This window comes from Mustelus asterias, chromosome 12 (assembly GCF_964213995.1).
Source record: "Mustelus asterias chromosome 12, sMusAst1.hap1.1, whole genome shotgun sequence".
Taxonomy (NCBI): Eukaryota; Metazoa; Chordata; class Chondrichthyes; order Carcharhiniformes; family Triakidae; genus Mustelus; species Mustelus asterias.
In genome coordinates, this window is record NC_135812.1 from 35,500,337 (window position 1) to 35,524,322 (window position 23,986).

Genomic DNA, 23,986 nt, shown 5'->3' on the forward strand with positions numbered 1-23,986 from the left:
CCCCTTTGTCAGGGTGAAGGCTCATCTGGACCTCACTGGCTCTGAATTCTTTGTGTTAATATACCCGCCTACACACATTGTTAGGTTTGATCAGAATCTGAGAAGACCTGCAGTTGCCATGGCTGCACAAGCCATACCAGTAGATTGATCTCTTTGTATTTAAGTTAACCCTGTAACAGCTATTAAACCAGAAGCCGCCCCCAGAACTTCGTGCACAGTTTGACCTTGACAAATCCTGGTCTCGGTCAAATGTTGAAAACTTCATGTTATCATGTACTCCGGTCTTCAGAGTTCCGATCATAGCATTGCCTGCATTTCCTGTGTATCTACCCAAACTCAAACTGTAACCATTTATTTCATTCCCGACAGCGAATGAGTCATAATTAGCAACACGTGCTCTATTGTGTCTATCCCTCAACAAGAACTTTATTTTGTAATTTCCCTGACTTATGATCTTATAAATATATTCATTTCCCAGCCAGTGTTCCCGAAGGATATTGCCAAATCCGTACTTGTAGGCTGTCCAGTATTCTGTCCAGGTAATTTTCGAACCCTTATTGTTCCTTTGAATCATGGTCCATCCACCACCATCTGTCTTCATGTCGCAATACACAACAAGTAGGGGGGATCTGTAAGGCTTGATGACGTGAAGTCCACTTCTACCCCTGACACCACTGCAATCCTTGGGATAACCTGTAATATGTAAAATTGATTTATTGATCTGTTGGTGAAAGGAGAGAGGGTTGAGGGTAGGGGATAAGGATGAGTGGCAGAGTGTGGAGGAATGGAATGAGGTGAGAAACCAAAGATTACAGGCAGAAGGTAAATGAGAGGAAAAGACAAAAGAGAGTGGGAAAGTGGACAAAGTGTGGGAGAAGATGAAAAGTTAAACTTTATTTATTAGTATCACAAGCTTGTTTATATAGTGTAGTGGTTATCATGTTTGCCTAACACACAAAAGGACCTCTGTTTGAAACTGCGCGGAAGCGTTCATTAAGGTTTCTCATGTAGGGTGAGGATAGTCTGTATGATTTCAGTGTCAGGGTAGCACGGTGGTTCGCACTGCTGCCTCACAGCGCCAGGGACCCAGGTTCAATTCCGACATTATGTCACTGTCTGTGAAGTTTGCATTTTCTCCCTGTGTCTGCGTGGGTTTCCTCCCAGTGCTCCGGTTTCCTCCCACAATCCAAAGATGTGTAGGTTAGGTGGATTGGCCAAGATAAATTGACCCTAGTGTCAGGGGGATTAGCAGTGTAAATGTGTGGGGTTACGAGAATAGAATCTGTGTGGGATTGTGGTCATGGCAAACTCCATGGGCCGAATGGCCTCCTCTGTACTGTAGGGATTCTATCTATTTGATTCCAAAGTAGGCTTACATTAACACTGCAGTGAAGTTACTTTGAAAATCCCCTTGTCGCCATACTCCGGTGCCTGTTTGGGTACACTGAGGGAAAATTTAGCATGGCCAATGCACCTAGCCAGCACATCTTTCATACAGTGGGAGGAACCCGGAGGAAACCCACGCAGTCATGGAGAGAACGTGCAGATTCTGCACAGACAGTGACCCAAGTTGGGAATCAAACTTGGGTCCCTGGTTCTGTGAGGCAGCAGTGCCAACTACTGTGCCACTGTGCTGACCCCAGCACTGGAGAGCATAGCGGACAGATTAAAAAGTGGAGGGGATAGGGAGAGAATGGGGAGAAACCATCAATGAAGGGAGAAGAGGAACGGTACAAGGAGAGGATTGATGTAGAGAGAAGGGGACAGGATCAGGACGGAGAGAAGTGGAAGAAGGAAAATTGGAGAAGGGGAAATGAAGGCAGAATAAAAGAAATGAGGGATAGGGGAGAGTAAAGGAGATGGGAGGAAACAAGATAGGAAATAAGAACATGATTGGCAAATGAATGGGACAGGGTTCAGAAGGATAGAAAAAGAAAGAGAAATAACAATGATGAGGTGAAAAGTGGACAGAATAAATGAATGGGAAGAAAGGAACGTGGAATGGGGAAAGGAGAAGAGAGGTAGGTGAAATGGGAGGCAGACGCCAAATGCATGTTAGAAGTGATGAAGGGAGGTGAGGTGAAAGTGGAAAGGAAGAGTGTACCTCAACAACAACCTGCAGCTTATTTATCAAAGTGGGAAGGGGCTGCCAGTATTAGTTTGGACATAAATGGAGAGTTGGGTGCCAGTTGAAGATTTCACTGAAATTCTAGGACTGAATTTGTAGATCACCAATATTGTTTCATATTTACAAACCTATCCCTGGCCAAGGTTTTAACACAGTAAGGAGTCTAACAACAACAGGTTAAAGTCCAACAGGTTTATTTGATAGCAAACGCCACTAGCTTTCGGAGCGCTGCTTCTTCGTCAGGTGAGTGGGAGATCTGCTCATAAACAGCAAACAGGGCATACAAAGACACAAACTCAATTTACAGAATAATGAATAATGATTGGATCCAAGGAGATCTCGCTTATCGACACAGACATCAAGTTTCTACAAAGATGCAAGAAAGCAGACAAGATACCGAAAGGACTACAGATCACGAACCCACTCAGGTCAATCTATAACACAGACTACGCTGAGAGTCTTTGCCATCTCCACATCAAGGTTTTAACTACAGCAGATGTTTCTTTCAAGTTCCAGGGATCTCTAACAGTGGCTGCAGCAATCTGTGTCACATAGCTTAGGGCTGTTTGCCCACTCAGATAACCAACTCACTATTCCTTCATCCAACTTATTCATATACACAGTAAAAGCTAAGACCCCATTACAGAAAATCTGAGGTCACGCACCAACCGACTCAAGAACAGCTTCTTCCCTGCTGCTGTCAGACTTTTGAATGGACTTACCTTGCATGAAGTTGATTTTTCTCTACAACCTAGCTATGACTGTAACACTACCTTCTGCACTCTCTCGTTTCCTTCTCTATGAACGGTATGCTTTGTCTGCATAGCACGCAAGAAACAATACTTCTCACTGTATGTTAATACATATGACAATAAATCAAACCAAATCAGAGCCCTGGGAAACCCCACTCGACATATTCCTCAATTTGGAGACATTCCCTTAATCCCTACTCTCTCTCCTACAGTGTGATATGTTAATTGCTTTTGGTGAATGATTGAGGGAAAACAAGGTAAGGGATAGGGTCCAATTTTCTAAATGTTGGCAGCACCCCATGTGGACAGCAGTGATTTTTTGGGTGCAGGACATTCCTGTTCTTGTTCTTTATTTCAAAGAGAACTGGAGTGACCCTGAGTACTAGGAATTCTGCGATAGTCACTGCAAGAGGTGACTTAGTAGAGGCATACAAGATGATCAGAGGATTAGATAGTGTGGATCGTGAGAGCCTTTTTCCTCGGATGGTGATAGCTAACATGAGGGGACATAGCTTTAAATTGAGGGGTGATAGATATAGGACAGATGTTCGAGATAGGTTCTTTACTCAGAGAGTAGTAAGGGCGTGGAATGCCCTGCCTGCAGCAGTAGTGGACTCGCCAACATTAAGAGCATTCAAATGGTTATTGGTAAACATATGGATGATATTGGAATAGTGTAGGTTAGATGGGCTTTAGATTGGTTTCACTGGTCGGAGCAACATCGAGGGCCGAAGGGCCTGTACTGCGCTGTAATGTTCTATGTTCTATTTTTCACCATTTTGGCAAGATATTGACATTTGCTAGTGATGCTCTATCTCTGCTGTATTAATCCTCCTGTTCCATTTAGCAGGATGCTCCTAGCAATTTAAGGAGTGCCTTAAAGGAGAAAAGGGAGGTAAAAAAGCACAGTGATGTACAATGAATTCCAGAGCTTGGGGCAACTGGAGGCACAGACACCAACGTTGGAGCAATTAGAATTGGGGATGCGCAAGAGACCAGACTTAGAGGAGCACCGATGAAAACTTGTGTAAATTAAGACACAGCAGCAGGGTTTTGGACAGCCTCAAGTTTATGGCGGATACGCTAGCCATGTGCGGATTAGAATCATCATGATTAGGGGTAGCATTGTGAATAAGAATTTCTGAAGGAGATGAGGTGAGACTGGGGCCAAGCCAGCCAATATTACCGAGGGGGAAATAGGTGGTCTCAGTCATGGTGCAAATGTGAGGTCAGAATCTCATATTGGAGTTAAATGTGATGCTAATGTTGCGAACAAACTGGCTTAACCTTCGACTGTTGCCAAGGAGAGCAATGGAGTCTGACTCTCACAACTGCTTTTTGGGTAAAGCCAGCTAATTTTGGTGATTAACTTTTAACAAGGATCATAAGGGGAAAGAATTGACCTCAAATACTAACCAGAGCTCCATATACTAACCATATTTAGGTTTTGATGGGAGACCTCTGGTGGCCCGTTCCTCAGTGCTTAACATGTGCACGTTCGCAATTTCCTCTTCACAGTTTACGGCACCCATTGCAAGAAAAATGATTGCAGTCAAAACACAACCTGAGATTTACAAACAAAAAGCATTACAAATCATGAGACAATTACAACAATCAGACAGAGACACAAACACAGAGCATCAGAAAGAGAGAAAGAGCATCAGAAAGAGCCATAGCATGAGTTAAGCAGTAACAGTGCAAACTGCAGAGGGAGACCCAATGCAAAGCAGGAAGGTGGGAAGATAGAGTAGAAAATTGAAGGGAGACAGTCAAGAGAGAACAAGTGATTGACAGAAACATTGCAAGAGTCGCAGATAATATGTGAGAGTCACAGAGAGACAGAAAGACACAGCTGAAGTGTCTGAGGGAGAGCGACAACACATCTCAGAGAGAGTACGGGGGGGAGGGGGGGGGATTTTAACCTTCAAAAATGGGAAGTTGGGAAATGGGTGAGATGCAAATATTTTTGAAATCCCAAACACGATCCCAGCCTGCCCATGTCGGGTTTAATGGAGGCTAGACAAGGAGCAGTCAACCCACTCGCTTCGAGAAGCTGGTTGAGCTGTTCAAATACCACACTGAAGACAGGTTCTTTATTTTTACTTCCCCTGACCTGCTAAAAGATTAACCATCTTTATTTCCCAGGAAACCAACAGTCCAAAGGAGATGAGGACAGCTTCGGCAATTGGTCAGGGTCTTTGCAGCACTGATTCTGGGCCAAGAGGAACAGGAGTACAGCTCCCTGGTCCACCTACCTCCTTCCTTAGAATCTGACTTCACTCCCCTCACCCTCTCCAGCCATGTCCAACCCAGGGGCTATACTCACATCCACGCCCCGGCATTGTCATCACGACTGGTTTCTGTTTTTGCAAACCAGTAGTGATTCTTACTGGCTTGACGCATGCCAACAGGGGGAGCATTCCATGCTCCTGGAAGCAATGGTGTTAAGCTGCACAATTATACTTAAAATAGTCAATTTCATAGTGAAACTGATTATGTTTCTGGCTGTGTTACGAAAGTTAGCAGTCATAATGGGATTTGCGCCCGTGGCAAACAGAGAGGCCCTGAGAATCTTGCCCTGTGTTAGCCTCTGTGAGAATCGGTCAAACAGTAGCTGGCTGCTGTGGAAATTGTTCTTTTAAAAGTAGTTTCTGTTTCCCTCAGGATGCTGAGGCACTGAGAGATCTTTGACCTTGCACACAAAACACAAAAGGTTAGCATACAGGTACAGCAATTAGGAAGACAAAAAGAATGTTGAACTTTATCCTAAGGGGGATGAAATATAAATTGGGGAAACAATGCCCCAACTGTTCAGGACATTGGTGAGACCACACTTAGAGTACTGTGTACATTTTTGATCTCCTTATTAAAGGGGGGATATACTTTGTTGGATTTTAGAAGAATGAGCAGTGATCATTTTGAAACAGAATATACGCTGAGAGGATGTTTTCCCACCTGGAGAAATCTAGAACTAGGGGACACAGTTTCAAACAGCGAGTCATGAATCTTTGGAATTCTCTACCCAGAGAGCTATGGAAGCTGACTCATTGAATATATTCAATGCTGAAATAGACAGAATTGAATTGACTTGAATTATAGGGAGTCAAAGCTTAGGGGGAACAAACAGAAAAGTGAAGTTGAGATCAAGTTCAGATCTACCAGAATAAATGGCAGAGCGAATGTGAGGGGCTTTACTGACCTACCCCAGCTCTTATTTCTTATGTTCCTAAGCCACCCTGTAAACCAATCTCCACCCTACCCCACTCCACACACTCCCCAGACCTGATCTCCTCCACTATTGTCTCCTCCCATAATGCTGAAGAACCACACAATCTTTCCATTCCCCCAAGAATCAGGCTTGCAGCAACAAACTGAAACAAGTCCTGGAGCTAAAGCTCTACAGCGTTTGAGGAAACCTGTACTTCCAGGTTTTCCAACAGAACTCCTCCCTCTGTTTCCAAACTCACGCCTCGGTTAATATTGAGGACAGGTGAAAGAGAAAGAAATATTGTATTTCAGAAAGAGAGACGACAAGGCAGAAAGAATAGAGTAAGAAAGAAGGAAAAGTGAGTTAGTGAAAGTAAGTGGAAGGTAGCCTGAGAGGGAATGAAGTTTAATAGGTTGCTGAATTAAATTATGTAGATTAGATTCAATTCTCCTTTTTTGCTTAAACAATCTTAAATTTAAATCTTACACAAAAGATTTGTGGTCTGCATTATGCTGGTATGGAACAGCTTTCATTGGTCTCAGGCAGTTTCACTCTGAGCAGCAGAGAAGGCTGATCAGATACAGTGGTAGCAATTCCTCTGTCCTGACCCTTTAACAGTTTGTGTGACTGAAACAACAAGTGAATGCCTTTTTATTTCTGCTCTCCTGAAGGTGTTCTACACTCACAATCACCTGTCACCTTCTATTATCTCTCCCAAATGGTCATCCTTTCTATCTGAGCCCAGAGAGCACGTTCAATAAGTTACTCATTGTGGGCACCTAAGTCCTTCCTGATTTTGTCCTCATTGATATTTACACTCACTTACCAGTTGGATCACAAGTGTATGGACAACAGGTTATGGTCTTTCTAACCCAGGGACATTTGGAGCTATTTACAGCTCCTATTGCCATCTAGCTTTCTTGTTTCTGATTGTTATGCTGCAAAGGTCTTGCACATGGGGATGTTGGTGAGGATAGGATTGGTATTGACTGACACATTGCTCAATCAAGTAACCTGTTGCCATTCATTATGTAGACGGACACAGGAAAAATATTCTCTTGGGACGAGATAATGAGGACCCCTGTGACCTGCAGAAATACACCCTACAAGAGTCAGCAACTTGGAGAGGACAAAACTTGAAACAAAATAAACTCAATTTTAGGAATGTTTTTGTTTAGCAGAAAGCACAGAAACTCAGACTTACCCATTTTGGTTGCCATCCTGCCTCAAACAGTGCAGATTAAGCTCAGCACTGAAACCTTTGTATTTATGCTGACTGAGACCAAGGTATTTGCATAGACACACCTACACAATACTTCCTGCAGCCTGCTCAGTGTGTGCACTTGAGATATTTAGTAATTTGATATTGACGCTGGGACAGAACCTGCTAAATGTACTTTTTTAACTAGAATGTCTGATTAACTCGAAGTACTGCAGTCATGTTAGCCATATTTTTCCCATTTGTCTCTCTATCTCTAATTTATATTGGCCCAGTTTCTGGGTACCAGATATCATCTGCCATCACACACAAATGACTAAGGAGTAAAATCTCTACATGGAATACATTGTTTGGGAAGTGTATGGTTGGAGCCATGGTGGAAATTATTCCTCAATACTTTAGGAATTAAAGAAGTAAAGAGGTGGCCAAGGTGGGGTCCTAAGCTGAAACATTGGTTTAGCCGACATTTGGCACAAGGCACCAATTGTTATAAAGAAATTGATACCAGGGTTAGGGACAGTCCCCCAGTGGCTTATTAAATATCTGATTGCCTCTTAAACTGCCTGCTGAAATCCATTAAAGTGCTGGCATGGTATTTTGGTAGTTTTCACAAAAATTAATGCCCTCTCCTAACAGTTGTGAGTGAACACAGTATCAAAGTTTATTTCCCAGTGATTCTCACTATTTCATGTTGACTTCATGCTGCTGGAGCTGTGAAGCAAGCCCCTGCAACATGCTGGAAGATTTACTGGGACAGTTTACTCAAGATTTCACCAACATTCTGGAAATTCTCTGAGAATTTTAGCTTCAAAAATTAATTGTGTGTTACTCTATCTCATTGGACACCTTATAGGGGTCATCAGGAGAAAGGAAGTTCTCAGTCAAGGGCATCTTGTTAGGGGACCCCTTTGGTTTGGATGAGGAATGGGAGCGGGACGTGAGGTCAGACAGAGCAGTAGCAACTGCTGTAGGAGAGGGACAGAAGGGTGAGATGGCTTCTGCCATCCCACTCCGCGTATATGACATCTATTCTTCTCCAGACCATCTCCACCAGGACCTCCAATGCTGCATCCAAGGACCTGTCCCCCCACTCCCTTAGCCCCCGAGCTATCCAACAACCTGCTGCTGTGTGTCCGACAGAACAGTACGTATACACAAGTAAATTGGCTCGTCAGCACTTGGGTGTTAAAGCTGCAGGTTTTTGGTTTGCATTTCCAGGCAAGTTGAAATCAGCAATTAAGTTGGGACCAAAATTACATGTTAAACCTTGACTTTCAAACATTCGTCTTCTTAACTCTACACCCATTCAGCACCTGAATATTTGACTAAAATAACCCTCAGGAAGAGGAAGGGAACCAGCGATGTGATCATAACTGAGAACTTTACAACTTTGTAACACTCACTTGCTCTGAAGTAGTTGACATATGAAAAAGATGATCACCAGGCAGAAGAAATCAATGATTAGAGAATAGAGCAACATGGATGCAATTCTAATGCAAGGTAAGTTGAAAGTAAGTTAGACTAATTTAATCACATTTCTATATTGTTATGCCTTAGAATGTGCCATCCATATGTATCAATATGGTGCTTTTGTAAGTAAGACACGGATTACTGGGCAGATTAGAGTCTTAAAAGAGATGGCCAATGATGTAGTGGTGGGCAGCACAGTGGTTAGTACTGCTGCAGAGCTGGAACAGACAGTTTTCATGCAGCCAGGCCTTGGTGGCACCCAGCTCAGTAGGAGGCCAGTGGCATTGCACTTGGCAGTTGAAGGTTCAAAACCATGTTCTGCAACCTCCAAATATGGAAAGTAGTTACTTCATTGCATCTTCCTGCTTCCCACTTGATGCTAGTATTGGACGCAGGCCGCAAAATCTTTGAGAAGGGCGCGAGTATTCGGCACAGTGACACAGTGTTTAGCACTACTGCCCCACAGCGCCAGGGACCCGGGTTCAATTCCCAGTTTGGATCACTGTCTGTGCGGAGTCTGCACGTTTTCCCCGTATCTGCATGGGTTTCCTCTGGGTGCTCCAGTTTCCTCCCACAGTCCGAAAGACATGTTGGTTAGGTGCATTGGCCATGCTAAATTCTCCCTCAGTGTACCCGAACAGGTGCCGGAATGTGGCGACTAAAGTGGCATTCTTCAATTATGGAGAAGACAAGTGAGATGGCGATGGGCAACAAAGCCTGTCCCTGGAGAATTGACATTAGTCTGTGTAGTTCTGCTAAAAAAAAAATTCTCCCCATTATGCCTAAATCTGGAAGACTGCTTATACATGTAAAGGAGGAATTTTCCATTCATGTTTAGGTTACACTATCATGAATAATGAATGAGGTGGTGGCGTCAATAACAATCTGCAATTCAGTATGCCGCCGCCCTTTATGGTCCTCTGATTGACTGAAGTTAATGATACATTGTTATAACATAATGAATATGTCACAGAAAAATTGCCACCCTAAATTCTTTACTGAAGCAACATTCCAATAACAAGGAAGATATTTCTGTTTTAATCTGTGGTTTTCTGATTATACCAGGAAGGAAAGCTTTAAATAACTCATTGTCCCTCAGGTGAAGAAGTTTGAAATGTTTTGCAGGCCATGTCATTTAAGTAAACAATGCACAAGACTAGGTTTGCCTTTACATTAAACAAATTCACTCCTTATCCCTCCGGTGTCAGGCTAATAGCATCAAACTCAGGCACCATAGGTTCAATTGTCTTGAATTTCAATCATCACAGATCATTTCAAAACCGTTCATCTGACATTTTCTCACCAAATGAAAATCTGAAAGAGTCCTATCATGGGTCATCTTAATCTTGACGGGAGTCTGTGAGCAAGCACCAGACACGCTGTGATTAGGCAAAGAGCAGGAGGGATCAGAAATCAGAGTACTGGACAGTTGATGACAATCAACTGTGTCCTAATTCATCAAGAGCTAGTCAGCTAATGGCATCAAGAAGATGGCCAAACATCTGAAAGTAGCCTCTCAATAAGAAAATTCTGCTATTTGTTACTCATTTCAAAGGTCCCTTTTAGGACTAATCAACCAAAATAATTGTTCCAGCTCTCTGCATTTATTAACTCAATGTTACAGGTCTATCTAGAACAAAGTTTGAGATCCTGTTGACCTTAGAACACAAATGTATTCTCATCTCCTTGTATCCAATCCATACTCTATGCAGATAGATGGATTCCACATAATATGATGCCAATACCATGATGGCACAGTGATTAGCATTGCTGCCTCACAGAACCAGGGACCCATGTTCGATTCCAGCCTTGGGTGACTGTTTGGAGTTTGCATGTTCTCCCCCTGTCTACGTGGGTTTCCTCCAGGTGCTCTGGTTACCTCCCACTGTCCAAAGATGTGTTGGTTAGGTGGATTGGCCAAGCTAAATTGCCCTTTCGTTTCCAAAGATGTGTAGGTTAAGTAAATGTGCGGGGTTATGGGGATAGGGTGGGGGGGGGTGTGGGCCTGGGTAAGATTCTCTTTTGGAGAGTTGGTGCAGACTCGATGAACCGAATGCATTGTACTTCTGCACTGTAGGGATTTTATGGTTCTATGGTGTTGTGGTATGGCCTCATGTTCAGCCAATCTCATAGCTGAAGCTGAAGAAATACCGCCTTCTTCATTGCAATCAGAATGGGCAAGCTGGATGTAGTGAATGTTTACGAGCCCCTGACAGGGACGTGGAATCATAGGAATAAGGAATTCAGCCTCTTGAACTTGTTTCGCTGTTCAATGAGATAATGGCTGATCTGTGACTTAACGACATATACCCCATATTCTTAATGCCTTTGATTAACAAAAATCGATGAATCAGTTTTAAAATGAACAATCGATTGCTATTTACCAAAGAAAGTTCTAAACTGCTACCGCACTTTGTGTGAAAAAGTGGTTTCTAATTTCACTCCTGAAAGATTTGGCTCTAATATTTTGATCATGAGCTTTGGTTCCTGACCCTTCAACTCGCACAAACAAGCTGCTGGGAGAGAACTGTGTGTTTAATTCTGCAGAAAGTGACTTATCCAAGATCCCCAATTCACCAACACTAAACCAAAGGTAAAAGCCAGAGTAATCTTGACCTGGAAATGTGCTGTAATGTAATGGGGGGAGCACAACCATAACATTGGACTGCAACAGTGGAAGTTTCACAGTAACTTCATTGCAGTGTTAATGTAAGCCTACGCGTGACATTAATTAACAAAAAAACTTAAAAAACAGTAGTCCCAGTGTACTCTTGCAGAACACAGCTGTGCCTCCTACGCCTGCAGGTTGTGGATTCGCAATTAAATATCACCAAGAGGACAATGTCAGGGATACTGAAGTTCACTCTAGATATGTGGCTCCTGCCGCTGTCCCACAGTTACCTATCCGCCATTAATTGTAACACTGGGGTCTCTGTGAAATGGAAAAAAAATCATGACAATGTTGACCTTTTCATTCACAAATAATTAAAAATACCCAGTAAGAAAACATTTAAAATCACACAGCCATTCTAGGACACAGTAACTCATATTCTTGCAGCTGATATCAACTGACTATACAGATGCAATTGTGGAATACATAGAGCATAAAGAATCAACACTTCATCACTGACACAGCAGCAGAGGTCTCTGGCTTCAACCTCTCTTAAAGACAGGGGGCAGCACTAAATCTGCACAGGGCATGGAGAATGTGGCCTTCTGCTCCATAAATAGAAGTTGGGAGACAATCCAAAGTGTGATTGTGGTCATGAATCCCTGACCAGTGAAACATATCGCATCAACCTGCCCACTGAGGTCTGTTGCGAAAGGTACCTCAGTTCTCCACTTGCCATCTCAGAATGAAATCGAATTGACAGCCAAATCAGACATCCCACTATAACCCTGGATAAAAGCAAATTACTGCGGATGCTGGAATCTGAAACCAAAAGAGAAAATGCTGGAAAATCTCAGCAGGTCTGGCAGCATCTGTAAGGAGAGAAAAGAGCTGACATTTCGAGTCCAAATGACCCTTTGTCAAAGCCCAACCTGCTGAGATTTTCCAGCATTTTCTCTTTTGATCCCACTATAACCTATTCCTGACATATGAAAGTTGTAGTAGTTATCCTTGCTAGATCTAATTCCTTTCTACAGATTATTACCTCCAGCTTCCTTGTTTTGTTTCAGAGTTATGCAAATTACAGGAAATTTAATTTATTTTTATTAAACATTTATGTTACATAATTTAAAAAATCATTTCTTATTGACGTTCTATAATTGTATATGTTCTCTAACCATTTATGCTGCTCTTATTCCTTTCCTTGGTTTATCCTTACTCTTAACTCTTTCATCTTTGGGCTGTTTTGTGATATATGTATATAATGTCTTTTGGGATTTTGGGGTGCATACTGCCCCTTTAAGAGTCTAGGTCAGGTGACCCCTGGGGGATTAGCTCCTCCCAGTGTGGGACCAGGTTGTGCAGTCTTAGATCTGACTGTGGAACAGTGCACGTCTACAATAAAAAACTCCCAGTGTTCAAGTTAGCAGTCCTACCTCGTGGTTCCTTATGCACCATGCGTTGGTAGTGCATACATAATAACTATCAGATCCCTCTTTCCATCTCACTTATATTGGACTGTCTCATCTTCAATTTACTGGTGTCAGTAGCAAAGTTCTCATTTATGTTTTTGTAGGAGAAGGAGGATTTATACAAGAGGCAAATGACACCCACTGAAGAAGGAATTCTGCCATTTTTCATGAATCCTCTCACTTCGATTTAAAGATAATTTATTTGGAGGCCAGGAGAAAGTGAACAGGAAAGTTTGTTCCAACTCATGACTCATAATTTTCTGCATTTCTTTTCCCTTCCACTCATAACAATATCTCCATTAAACTATCATGTTCATGACATACCTTTGATTTGATTTGATTTATTATTGTCACATGTGTCGTCATTGTCTACAGGAACAGTGCCAGAAGACTGGAGGATAGCAAATGTTGTCCCCTTGTTCAAGAAGGGGAGTAGGGACAACCCTGGTAATTATAGACCGGTGAGCCTTACTTCTGTTGTGGGCAAAGTTTTGGAAAGGATTATAAGAGATAGGATTTATAATCACCTAGAAAGGAATAATTTGATTCGGGATAGTCAGCACGGTTTTGTGAAGGGTAGGTCGTGCCTCACAAACCTTATTGAGTTCTTTGAGAAGGTGACCAAAGAGGTGGATGAGGGTAAAGCGGTTGATGTGGTGTATATGGATTTCAGCAAAGCATTTGATAAGGCTCCCCATGGTAAGTTTTTGCAGAAAATACGGACACATGGGATTGAGGGTGATTTAGTGGTTTGGATCAGGAATTGGCTAGCTGTAAGAAAACAGAGGGTGATGGTTGATGGGAAATATTCATCTTGGAGTTCAGTTACTAGTGGTGTACCGCAAGGATCTGTTTTGGGGCCGCTGCTGTTTGTCATTTTTATTAATGACCTGGATGAGGGCGTAGAAGGATGGATTAGTAAATTTGCGGATGACACTAAAGTTGGTGGAGTTGTAGACAGTGCGGAGGGAAGTGGCAGGTTACAGAGGGACATAGATAAGCTGCAGAGCTGGGCTGAGAGGTGGCAAATGGAGTTTAATGCGGAAAAGTGTGAAGTGATTCACTTTGGAAGGAGTAACAGGAATACAGAGTACTGGGCTAATGGTAGTGTGGATGAAACAGAGGGATCTGGGTGTCCATGTGCATAGATCCCTGAAAGTTGGCACCAAGGTTGATAGGGTTGTTAAGAAGGTGTACAGTGTGTTAGCTTTTATTGGTAGAGGGTTTGAGTTTCGGAGCCAGGAGGTCATGCTGCAACTGTACAAAACTCTGGTGCGGCCGCACTTGGAGTATTGCGTACAGTTCTGGTCGCCGCATTATAGGAAGGATGTGGAGGCATTGGAAAGGGTGCAGAGGAGATTTACCAGGATTTTGCCTGGTATGGTGGGAAGATTGTATGAGGAAAGGCTGAGGAACTTGAGGTTGTTTTCGTTAGAGAGAAGAAGGTTAAGAGGTGACTTAATAGAGGCATACAAGATGATCAGAGGATTAGATAGGGTGGATAGTGAGAGCCTTTTTCCTCGGCTGGTGATGGCTAACACGAGGGGACATAGCTTTAAATTGAGGGGTGATAGATATAGGACAGATGTTAGAGGTAGGTTCTTTACTCAGAGAGTAGTAAGGGCGTGGAATGCCCTGCCTGCAGCAGTAGTAGACTTGTCAACATTAAGAGCATTCAAATGGTTACTGGATAAACATATGGATGATATTGGAATAGTGTAGATTAGAGGGGCTTTAGATTGGTTTCACTGGTCGGCGCAACATCGAGGGCCGAAGGGCCTGTACTGCGCTGTAATGTTCTATGTTCTATGTATTAACATACAGTGAAAAGTATTGTTTCTTGCGCACTATGCAGACAAAGCATACCGTTCATAGAGGAGGAAACGAGAGAGTGCAGAATGTAATGTTACAGTCATAGCTAGGGTGCAGAGAAAGATCAACAATGCAAGGTAAGTCCATTCAAAAGTCTGACAGCAGATTAGGAATAAACAGATCATTCTCACATTGACAGCCTGTGACTAACGGAGTGCTGCAAGGGCCAGTACTTGGGCCATAGCTGTTCACAATACATATCAATGATTTGGATGTGGGGACCAAATGTACTATTTCCAAGTTTGCAGATGATACAAAACTAAGCGGCAATGTGCGTAGCAAGGAAGGTGTAAAGTGATTTCAAGAGGATTTGGACAGACTTAGTGAGTGGACAAGAGTGGGCACGTGGAATATAATGTAGAAAAATATGAAGTTATCCACTTTGGTAGGTGGAACAAATGTGCAGAGTGTTTCTTAAATGGTGAGAAATTAGGAATTGTAAATCTACAAAGGGACCTGGGTGTCCTCATCAATAAATCACTGAAAGTTAACTTGCAATTGCATAAAGCAATTAGAAAGGCTAAGTGATCCTTTATCACAAGAGGATTTGAATATAGGAATAGGGGTGTCTTGCTTCGATTGTATAGAACCTTGGTTAGGCTGCACATGGGGTACTATGTGCAGTTTTGGCCCCACTATCTTAGGAAGGATATTATTTTCACAGAGGGAGTGCGACAAAGATTCACCAGCTTTGTTCCTGGGATGACGGGACTGTCCTATGAAGAGAGATTGAGAAACTGGGGCTGTATTCTGAAAGGTGATCTAATTGAAACCTACAAAATATTTAACAGGGATAGACAGGGTAGATGCAGGTAAGATGTTCCGCTGGCTGAGGCATCTAGAACCAGGGGGCACAATTTCAAAATAAGGGGGATGCCACTTAGAACCAAGATGTGGAGAAATTGTTTTAATCATAGAATCAATCATAGAATCCCTACAGTGCAGAAGAGGACATTCGACTCTCTGACAGAATATCTTACCCAGGCCCTTTCCCCCACCCTATCCCCCTTTCTCCACACATTTATCATGGCTAATCCATCTAGCCTACACATCTTGGGGCACTAAGGGGCAACTTAGCATGGCCAATCCACCTAACCTGCACATCTTTGGACTGTGGGAGGAAACCGGAGCACCTGGAGGAAACCCTCGCAGACACAGGGAGAACGTGCAAACTCCACACAGACAATCACCCAAGACCGGAATTGAACCTGGATCCCCAATGCTTTGAGGCAGCAGCGCTAACAACTGTGCCGCCGAGTTGCTCCAGAGGGTTACTCAGAGGGTTGTGAAACTTTGAAATTCTCTACCCCAGAGGGCTGTGGAAACCCTGTCATTGAGTATATTTAAAACCGAGATTAATAGATTTCTAAATACCAATGGCATAAAGCGATATGGGGATAGTGTGGGTAAAAAGACAATGGGCGGAATTTTATGGCCTCGCTCGTCCCAAAACTGTAAAATCCCGCCCGAGGTCAATGGACCTTTCCATTGTCCACCCCTCGCCTGCTCCGATTCATGTGGCAGATGAGGCAGTAAAATTCCAGCCATTGAAGTTAATGATCAGCCATGATTGTATTGAATGGTGGAGCACTCTTTACGGGCTGAATGGCCTACTCCTGCTCCAATACCCTATGTTGACATGAATGCTACATGTCACTTTTACCCAAGCCTGAATGTTGTCCAGGTTTTGCTGAAGTGCTATGTACCGCCAAGTGCTCTCAGGTTTTCCAAAATCATCCTTCATCTCCATTCGTAAACTTCTAATTCTCACTTCCTGCATTACATTATTCAAGACTCTTTGCTCTCACTCTGCAACTATTCCTCACTTTCAAATTCTCCTTAAGATTCCTTTAATTCTTCCAGACTCGTTTCATTTTCTCTCTCCCATGGATTGCTCACTTGCTATTCAACCTGCAAAGCTTTTGGGGACAACTCTTCACTACATAATAAACAGCATAACTTCCATTGGAAAAATAATAATTGAATTAGAATTTTGTGGATTAAAATTTTAAAAATAGCCAACCAGAAGCTGCTTGCATCTTTTCCAGAAAGCCACCAAGGCCAGACCGTCACTTTTGATACAAGACTGACAGCCATACAAGGAGGGGAACCAAACTACGAGGCTTGAGACAAGAATTAAGAGGGAAATTGAATTATGGCCTGTTATTGCTGAAGGAACTATCCATGGGGCCACAATAAGGATAAGTAGAGACCAGCTTTGCCATCTGTTGAGATATGCTTAATGGAAAACAAAAGATCCTACCAAATCAATTTGGGCTCCAATGGGATTGGAGCGCAGATCCCAGGATGGAGGAGGTTAGTCACAATCCAGTAAGTGGAGGGTAGTTATTAATGGTAGTCATGCTGCTCAGAGACCAGCTCTAGTAGAGTCCTGTATGGGTTTAGTGTTAAGAATGTTTCTCTTTGTGACCAGTAGTAATGATATGGATGAAGGTACTGGGGGAACTGTCAGCAAGCTTGAAGATGATGCACCAAACACGAGCACCATTCTCATCTCACATCCTAACTTGTGCACAACCAACAAGCACACTCGCTGCTGCTGTCTCGCCATCACACAACCTTTATATTCAACACTTCCCCATTCTTATTCCTTCTTGTTTCTGTTGTGCCTCTCACAAGAAATGGGAAAAGGCGTCGGCCACCAGGCCCTTCAAGCCTGCTTGGCCATTCAATACGATCATGGCTGATCTATGTCTCAACTCCTTTTCCGTGCCATTTCCCCATAGCCCTCTATTCCTCAATCAATCAAATATTTATCCACCTGCACTTTAAATGCTTCTAATGATCGGCCTCTTCTCCCACCCCCGATCATCAGCCCTTCTCAATAATGACATGCTAATGTATTAAAAAGGCATGTTTCACACCACTACACCGTCGAGGGGCTGGTAAGATTTGAACTCAGAAACTCGTCGGCACAAATCGCATTCTCCGGATGTTGAGTGCATGCCACCATTCCCACAGACAGGGAGTGTGGGCTCAAAATTGCCCCCAACGTGTCTGATAATAGAACAGTCTTCACAAGTGCTGAGTTTCAGAACTTCAGTGCCTTCAATGGTATCAAGCACATTAGGACTGTGCCTTACCACCAGGAATCCAACAAGTTAGCTGAATGAACTGTCCACACCTTTAGGTCTGGTCTGAAGAAGCAGTCAGACCCTGGAGACCAGAATCTCACACTTCCTTCTGGCCTATAGGACAACTCCACGTGCAACAACAGAAGTCCCACCAGCAGAGCTGTTAATGAACCATTGTCTCAGACCGGGACTGAGCCTCATGTTGGGGAGGGTAGAGGCAAGTCAAAGTAATCAGAAAACAAGCCATGATTCATGTCAGTCAACATAGTCGTTTTCATGAAAGTTGTTTGCATGAAGCTGTGTAGGTGAGGAATTTTGGAAGTGCGTCAAGTTGGGTCCCTGGTGTCATTGTAACTAAAACTGGATGAAGAAGGAAGTTTCATCTGGAGACACATAGGCCATTTGAGAGAGAACAAGGGTGTTCCAGCAGTCTGCACTGCCATCAAGAGCTATATTGCCATCTGGGAATGTTGTCGACTATCCAAGCATTGAGGTACCTGGTCGTCCTGTGGCAGGCACAACCGGCATCTCCATGGAAACAGACAGAACTGAACGGCCTGTGCCTGAAGAAGCATCTGTCACTGTGGTTTCAGCTGACAACAATCCTGTGGAAGTGCCCCAGGCAGGGGAGGTATACCACTCTACAAGGATTAAGAAAACCCCTGAAAGACTTCATTTGTAATTGAAGGGTTTGTGAAATAACTTCCACAAGGCTGGTGTCCTTTCACCAAATCCAGATTTATTTACAATAGTTAGTAATACTCAGACAGGTACTTCCCAGTATAGAGTATTCATCCTGAGTACCGGTAACCTGGATACTCCACATTATATACCTCTACAGGGCTCACAGATTGGATAGCATTAACTGCCTCAATCAGGGAGCTCATTTTCTATCAGGTCCACCCCGTGGACCTTGTTAAAGTCATTATGGTCTGGAGGGTTTGAAGGTCTATGGTGAGCAGGCAGGTAGGTGGAGTTGAGGGCAAGATGAAATCAGGCATGATTGTACTAAATGGTAGAGTAGGCTCGAGGTGCTGAATTACCTCCTGCTCCTAATTCTCATGATTCTTATGACTAAATTCATGTACTAAATGTTTAATTATCTTGGACTGTGTAAATGGAGTATTGACATTTGTAATAAGGACTTGGCGGGGGAAGGATGTGGTGATTGTCCCTTCAAGGATCCATCTGCAGCATAAGCATCACATGACCCAAGGAAGCAATCAGAGAGCAGGGTGGAGGATCACCCTAGTTGGCTCAGGTTTCTGTTCCAGAGCCTTCTCAGAAGTTGACTGGCAGCCATGAGGTTGCAAGCCTCTATATTAGGGTTGTCAATGAACATTGCAGTTGTTATTTACCTAACTGGTAAACAGAAATTATTACAGCCCCTTGACTGAACTGCTCAGATGACCCCAGGGTGGCCAATTCAGACACATTGCACCATGAGCGTGATGTTATTCCCATGAAAACTTTTTTTCCAAGGATCTAACAATTCCGGTGTGGAGCACGCCAAAAATGGCACTTAGCCATATTTTGGAAGATTTTGTCCTCCGTGTAGGTTAGGATTATATTCACTGGAGTTTAGAAGAGTGAGAGGGAATCTCATAGAAACGTATAAAATTCTAACAGGGTTAGACAGGTAAGACTCAGAAAGAATATTCCCAATGGTGGGGGAGTCAGAATTAGGGGTCATAGTTTGAGGATAAGGGGTAAACATTTTAGAACTGAGGTGAGGAGAGATTTCTTCACCCAGAGGGTGGTGCCTGTCTGGAATTCACTACCATTGAAAATAGTTGAGGCCAAAACGTTATCTGATTTCAAGAAGAAGTTAGATATTGCTCTTGGGACTAAAGGGATCAAGGGATATGAGGGGAAGTGGGGATCAGGATATTGAATTCGATGATCAGCCATGATCAAGATGAATGGTGGAGCAGGCTTGAAGGGCCGAATGACCTACTCTTGCTTCTAGTTTCTATGTTTCTACGTGTAAGACAGATGGTGACCTAAAGGCATCTGTCTGTATGTAGAGAAGTATATAATACCAGTGGCAGGGGCAATACACAAAATGAGGCATGCTTCCAGGCTAGCTCAGGACAACAGAGATTAGAATTTCCAGCAGCCAGCCAAGTGGAAAAACTGCTGGCCTCACACAGAGAGTTGTGCAGGTATTGGAAGATAGGTTAAAGTCTTATCACTATGGTCAAGAATATTAAGAATGTGGTGTCTCTTCATGTGATATCACTATATCTGGCCTGGAGGGTCTGGCTACCTCCAAAAATGCTCCAATGGACCAAGTTTCCATGTGGGCACGCTTGTCAGCATTGATGGAAGCTCAAACATGTGCAGACTCTAGATGCTACAATATAGGGGAGGCGATGGCCTAGTGGTATTATTGCTAGACTATTAATCCAGAAACTCAGTTAATGTTCTGGGGTCCCGGGTTCAAATCCCACCATGGCAGATGGTGGAATCTGAATTCAATAAAAGATATCTAGAATTCAGAATCTTCTGATGACCATGAAACCATTGTTGATTGTCGGAAAAACCCATTTGGTTCACTAATGTCCTTCGGGGAAGGAAATATGCAGTCCTTACCAGATCTGGCCTATATGTGACTCCAGAGCTACAGCTATGTTGTTGACTCTCAACTGCCCTCAGGCAACTCAGGATATGCAATAAATGCTGACCAGCGATGCCTATGTCCCATGAATGAATAAATAAAGAGCAAATAATGGCAAATTGAATGGACAGAGGATTTGGAGATCTAAGTGATCTTCGGCAATATTCTCTCCCACAGGTTAATGGTGCTGAGGAGCTTTAAACCCAAAGGGGTGAGAGTGACACAATGGGAGTCATTCATACCCTTCACCCACCCCTCAAACCAATACCCACAATGTTGCCAGCAGGCCAGCTAGGCCAGACTGTGTAGCAGCACAAATCCCAGTTCAGTGTTGAACATTGGCTACAAATATTTTTGAAGGTCTGCACATGAAGAACAGCAGCCATCCACCAACTCGCAGGCCATTAAAGCAGCATTTAGTCTATGTTAAGAAAATTTTTTTGAAGAATACCAGGGGTTTGAACACTAAGTGGGAAATGAATGGAAACCCTTTGTAAGTTTGACACACAATTGCCTGTATTACCTTTGGAACTTGATCTTTAGAATGGTTTCATGGCAACTTCTGAGTCTGCTTGGTCAGAATGTCATTTCTGTAGTCATTTCATCATAATGAAAGGAAGATTGTATCAATCACTGTTTGTCGAGTAATGACAAAGTGAGTTACTCTAGGCGAGTAACCTACTTCCTGACTCCCCAAACCCTACAAGTCTCAAGCCAGGAGTGTGATTGAATACTCTTCACTTGCCTGAATGAGTGCAGTTTCAACGACGCTCAAGAAAATTGACACCATCCAGAACAAAACATATCACTTTACAGCCACCCCATCCAAAAACAATCATGCCCTCAACTGCCGACAAACAATGGCAGCCATGTGTACCTTCTACAAGATGCTCTGCAGCAAATCACCAAGTATCTTCCAAGCCCGTGACTACCATCTTGAAAGACAAAGGAAATAGATACAACTGAACATCACCACCCAGAAGTTCCCCTCCAAGCCACTCATCATCCTGACTTGGAAATATATTGGCCATTCCTTCACTGTCGCTGGATCAAAATCCTGGAACTCCATCCCTAACAGCATTGTGGGACTGCAGCAATTCAAGAAGGCAGCTCACTCCCACCTGCTCAGGGGCAATTAGGGGATAGACAATAAATGCTGGCCTAGCCAGCGATGCCCACATCTCGTAAACTATTTTTTAAGAAGTAGTCAGGGCATGCTCAGAACCACTGAGCTACGAGTTCAGCACTGGTGCCTCATATTACAAGGAAATAGAAGTGCTTTTCTGTCATTTATTTATTAACTTATTTGAAGAAAGATTGTACAGATGCTGTGTGGAAAAGCTGTAGTCCAAATCAAATCTATGTTGTATTTGACTTAAAAGTGTTTTATTAACTCTGGCTTTGAAAATGGAAAAGTGTTTTATTCCTTAGTCTTGGTGATCCTCAATTGAGCAAAAAATACGTCGACAAATTCTTCGTTTATTTGTCATGTTTATTTATTCAACTGTTCTCCAAATGTAGGAATGACCAAAAGGTTGGTTCTTGTGGAACTTTCTGTTATTTTTCTTTGTTCCACTCACCACTGAATATGGGAACTGGTTAAAATCATTGCTCATGGACGAGCTGTGACCCACATATTGCAGGCAATTGTAATTGAAATTGAAATATGCAAAATGAACTGTCAATTCATTAACATAAAGTCAAAATTGCCTGTGAGGGGTTCTCATTCTGTGCCAATAAAAACAAATCTTTCCTTATGATTATTTATTTTACTTTATCCTCATATAATCAAAATTAACATGACTGTCAAAGTGGAGCAAACTAACTGAACCTGTCAGGCAATTTGAAATCTTCCTTACAGGAAACATCTGAAACAAGATAAAAAGGGGCAGGGGTGATCTGTATACAAAAAACGGGTGGAACTTGAATCACACGGGGACCAATATCCTGGCCGGTAGGTTGGCTAAGGCTACTGGGGAGAATTTAAACTAGATAGGTTGGGGGGAGGGGAGCTAGAAGAGTTGACTAGGATCAAGGAACTAATTGATGGGGGGGAGGATGCAGGGGTAAGGGGAATTACAAAATTAATGGTAGAGGAGAGGGTGCAAGTGAATGAAGGCGGTAATTTAGATAAGGGAGTAGAGGGAGAGGGTGTTCGCGACTCATCAAAGCGGGTTCAGATAAAAGCTGGAATAAGGACACTTTGCCTGAATGCACGAAGCATTCGGAACAAGGTGAATGAGTTGATGGTGCAAATCAGCACAAGTGGGTACGATCTAGTGGCCATTACAGAAACGTGGCTGAAAGGTGACCAGGACTGGGAGATGAATATCCAGGGGTATCAGGCGTTTAGGAAGAATAGACAGGAAGGAAAAGGTGGTGGGGTTGCACTATTAATAAGAGATAATATCAGGGTAGTACTGAGGGATGACATAGGCTCTGAGGAACAAAACGTGGAATCATTATGGGTAGAGATGAGGAATAGTAGAGGGAGAAAGACACTAGTAGGTGTGGTATATAGGCCCCCAAATAATAATGTTGAGGTAGGGAGGGCTATAAACAAGCAGATAAGGGATGCGTGTAAAAACGGAACGGCAATAATCATGGGGGACTTCAACATGCACATTGACTGGCAGACTCAAGTCGGTAAGGGTGGAATGGAGGAAGAGTTCTTAGAATGCTGTCGGGATAGTTTCCTTGAACAGCATGTTACGGAACCGACGAGGGAACGAGCTATTTTGGATCTGGTATTGTGTAACGAGGTAGGTAGAATTAAGGATCTTATTGTGAAGGACCCTCTTGGGTCTAGTGACCACAATATGGTCGAATTTCTGATTCAGATGGAAGAGGAGAAAGTTTGGTCTCAAACCAGTGTCCTCTGTTTGAACAGAGGGAAATATGATAGGATGAGGGATGAATTGGCTAAGGTAGACTGGGAGAGCAGGCTGGCAGGTAGGATAGCTGAGGAACAGTGGAGGATTTTTAAGGAGATCCTTTTCAGTTCTCAGCAAAAATATATTCCAGCAAAAAACAAGGATTGTAAGAAAAGGGAGAACCAGCCGTGGATAACGAAGGAAATAAAGGAGAGTATTAAAATAAAAACAGCTGCGTACAGAGTGGCCAAAAATAGTGGAGAAACAAGTGATTGGGAAAAATTTAAGAAACAACAAAGAGAGACTAAGAAAGCGATAAAGAAAGGAAGGATAGACTATGAAGCTAGGCTAGCAATTAATATAAAAAATGATAGTAAAAGTTTTTATAAATATATAAAAAGGAATAGAGTGGCTAGAGTGAATGTTGGACCCTTGGAGGACGAGAGGGGGGAGATAATAGTGGGAAATGAGGATATGGCTGAGTCTTTAAATAAGTTTTTTGTGTCGGTCTTCACGGTGGAGGACACAAATAGTTTGCCAAATATTAACGATAGAGGGTTGGCAGCAGGAGAAATACTTAATACAATTAATGTTACCAGAGAGGCAGTGCTGGGTAGACTAATGGGACTGAAGGTGGACAAGTCCCCGGGTCCGGATGGAATGCAT

General features: G+C 43.0%; 1 protein-coding gene across 1 annotated transcript; it reads right to left on the reverse strand.

Moving 5' to 3' along the window:
- Positions 1-46: 46 nt before the first annotated feature.
- LOC144501919 (fibrinogen-like protein 1-like protein) lies at positions 47-7,372 on the reverse strand. The gene is made up of 3 exons (XM_078225955.1): positions 7,293-7,372; positions 4,316-4,444; positions 47-693 (listed from the first exon to the last, which is right to left on the reverse strand). The coding sequence occupies exons 1-3, from the start codon at positions 7,306-7,308 to the stop codon at positions 56-58; spliced, it is 783 nt and encodes a 260-aa protein (XP_078082081.1). The 5' UTR covers positions 7,309-7,372; the 3' UTR covers positions 47-55.
- Between the last annotated feature and the right edge of the window lie 16,614 nt (positions 7,373-23,986).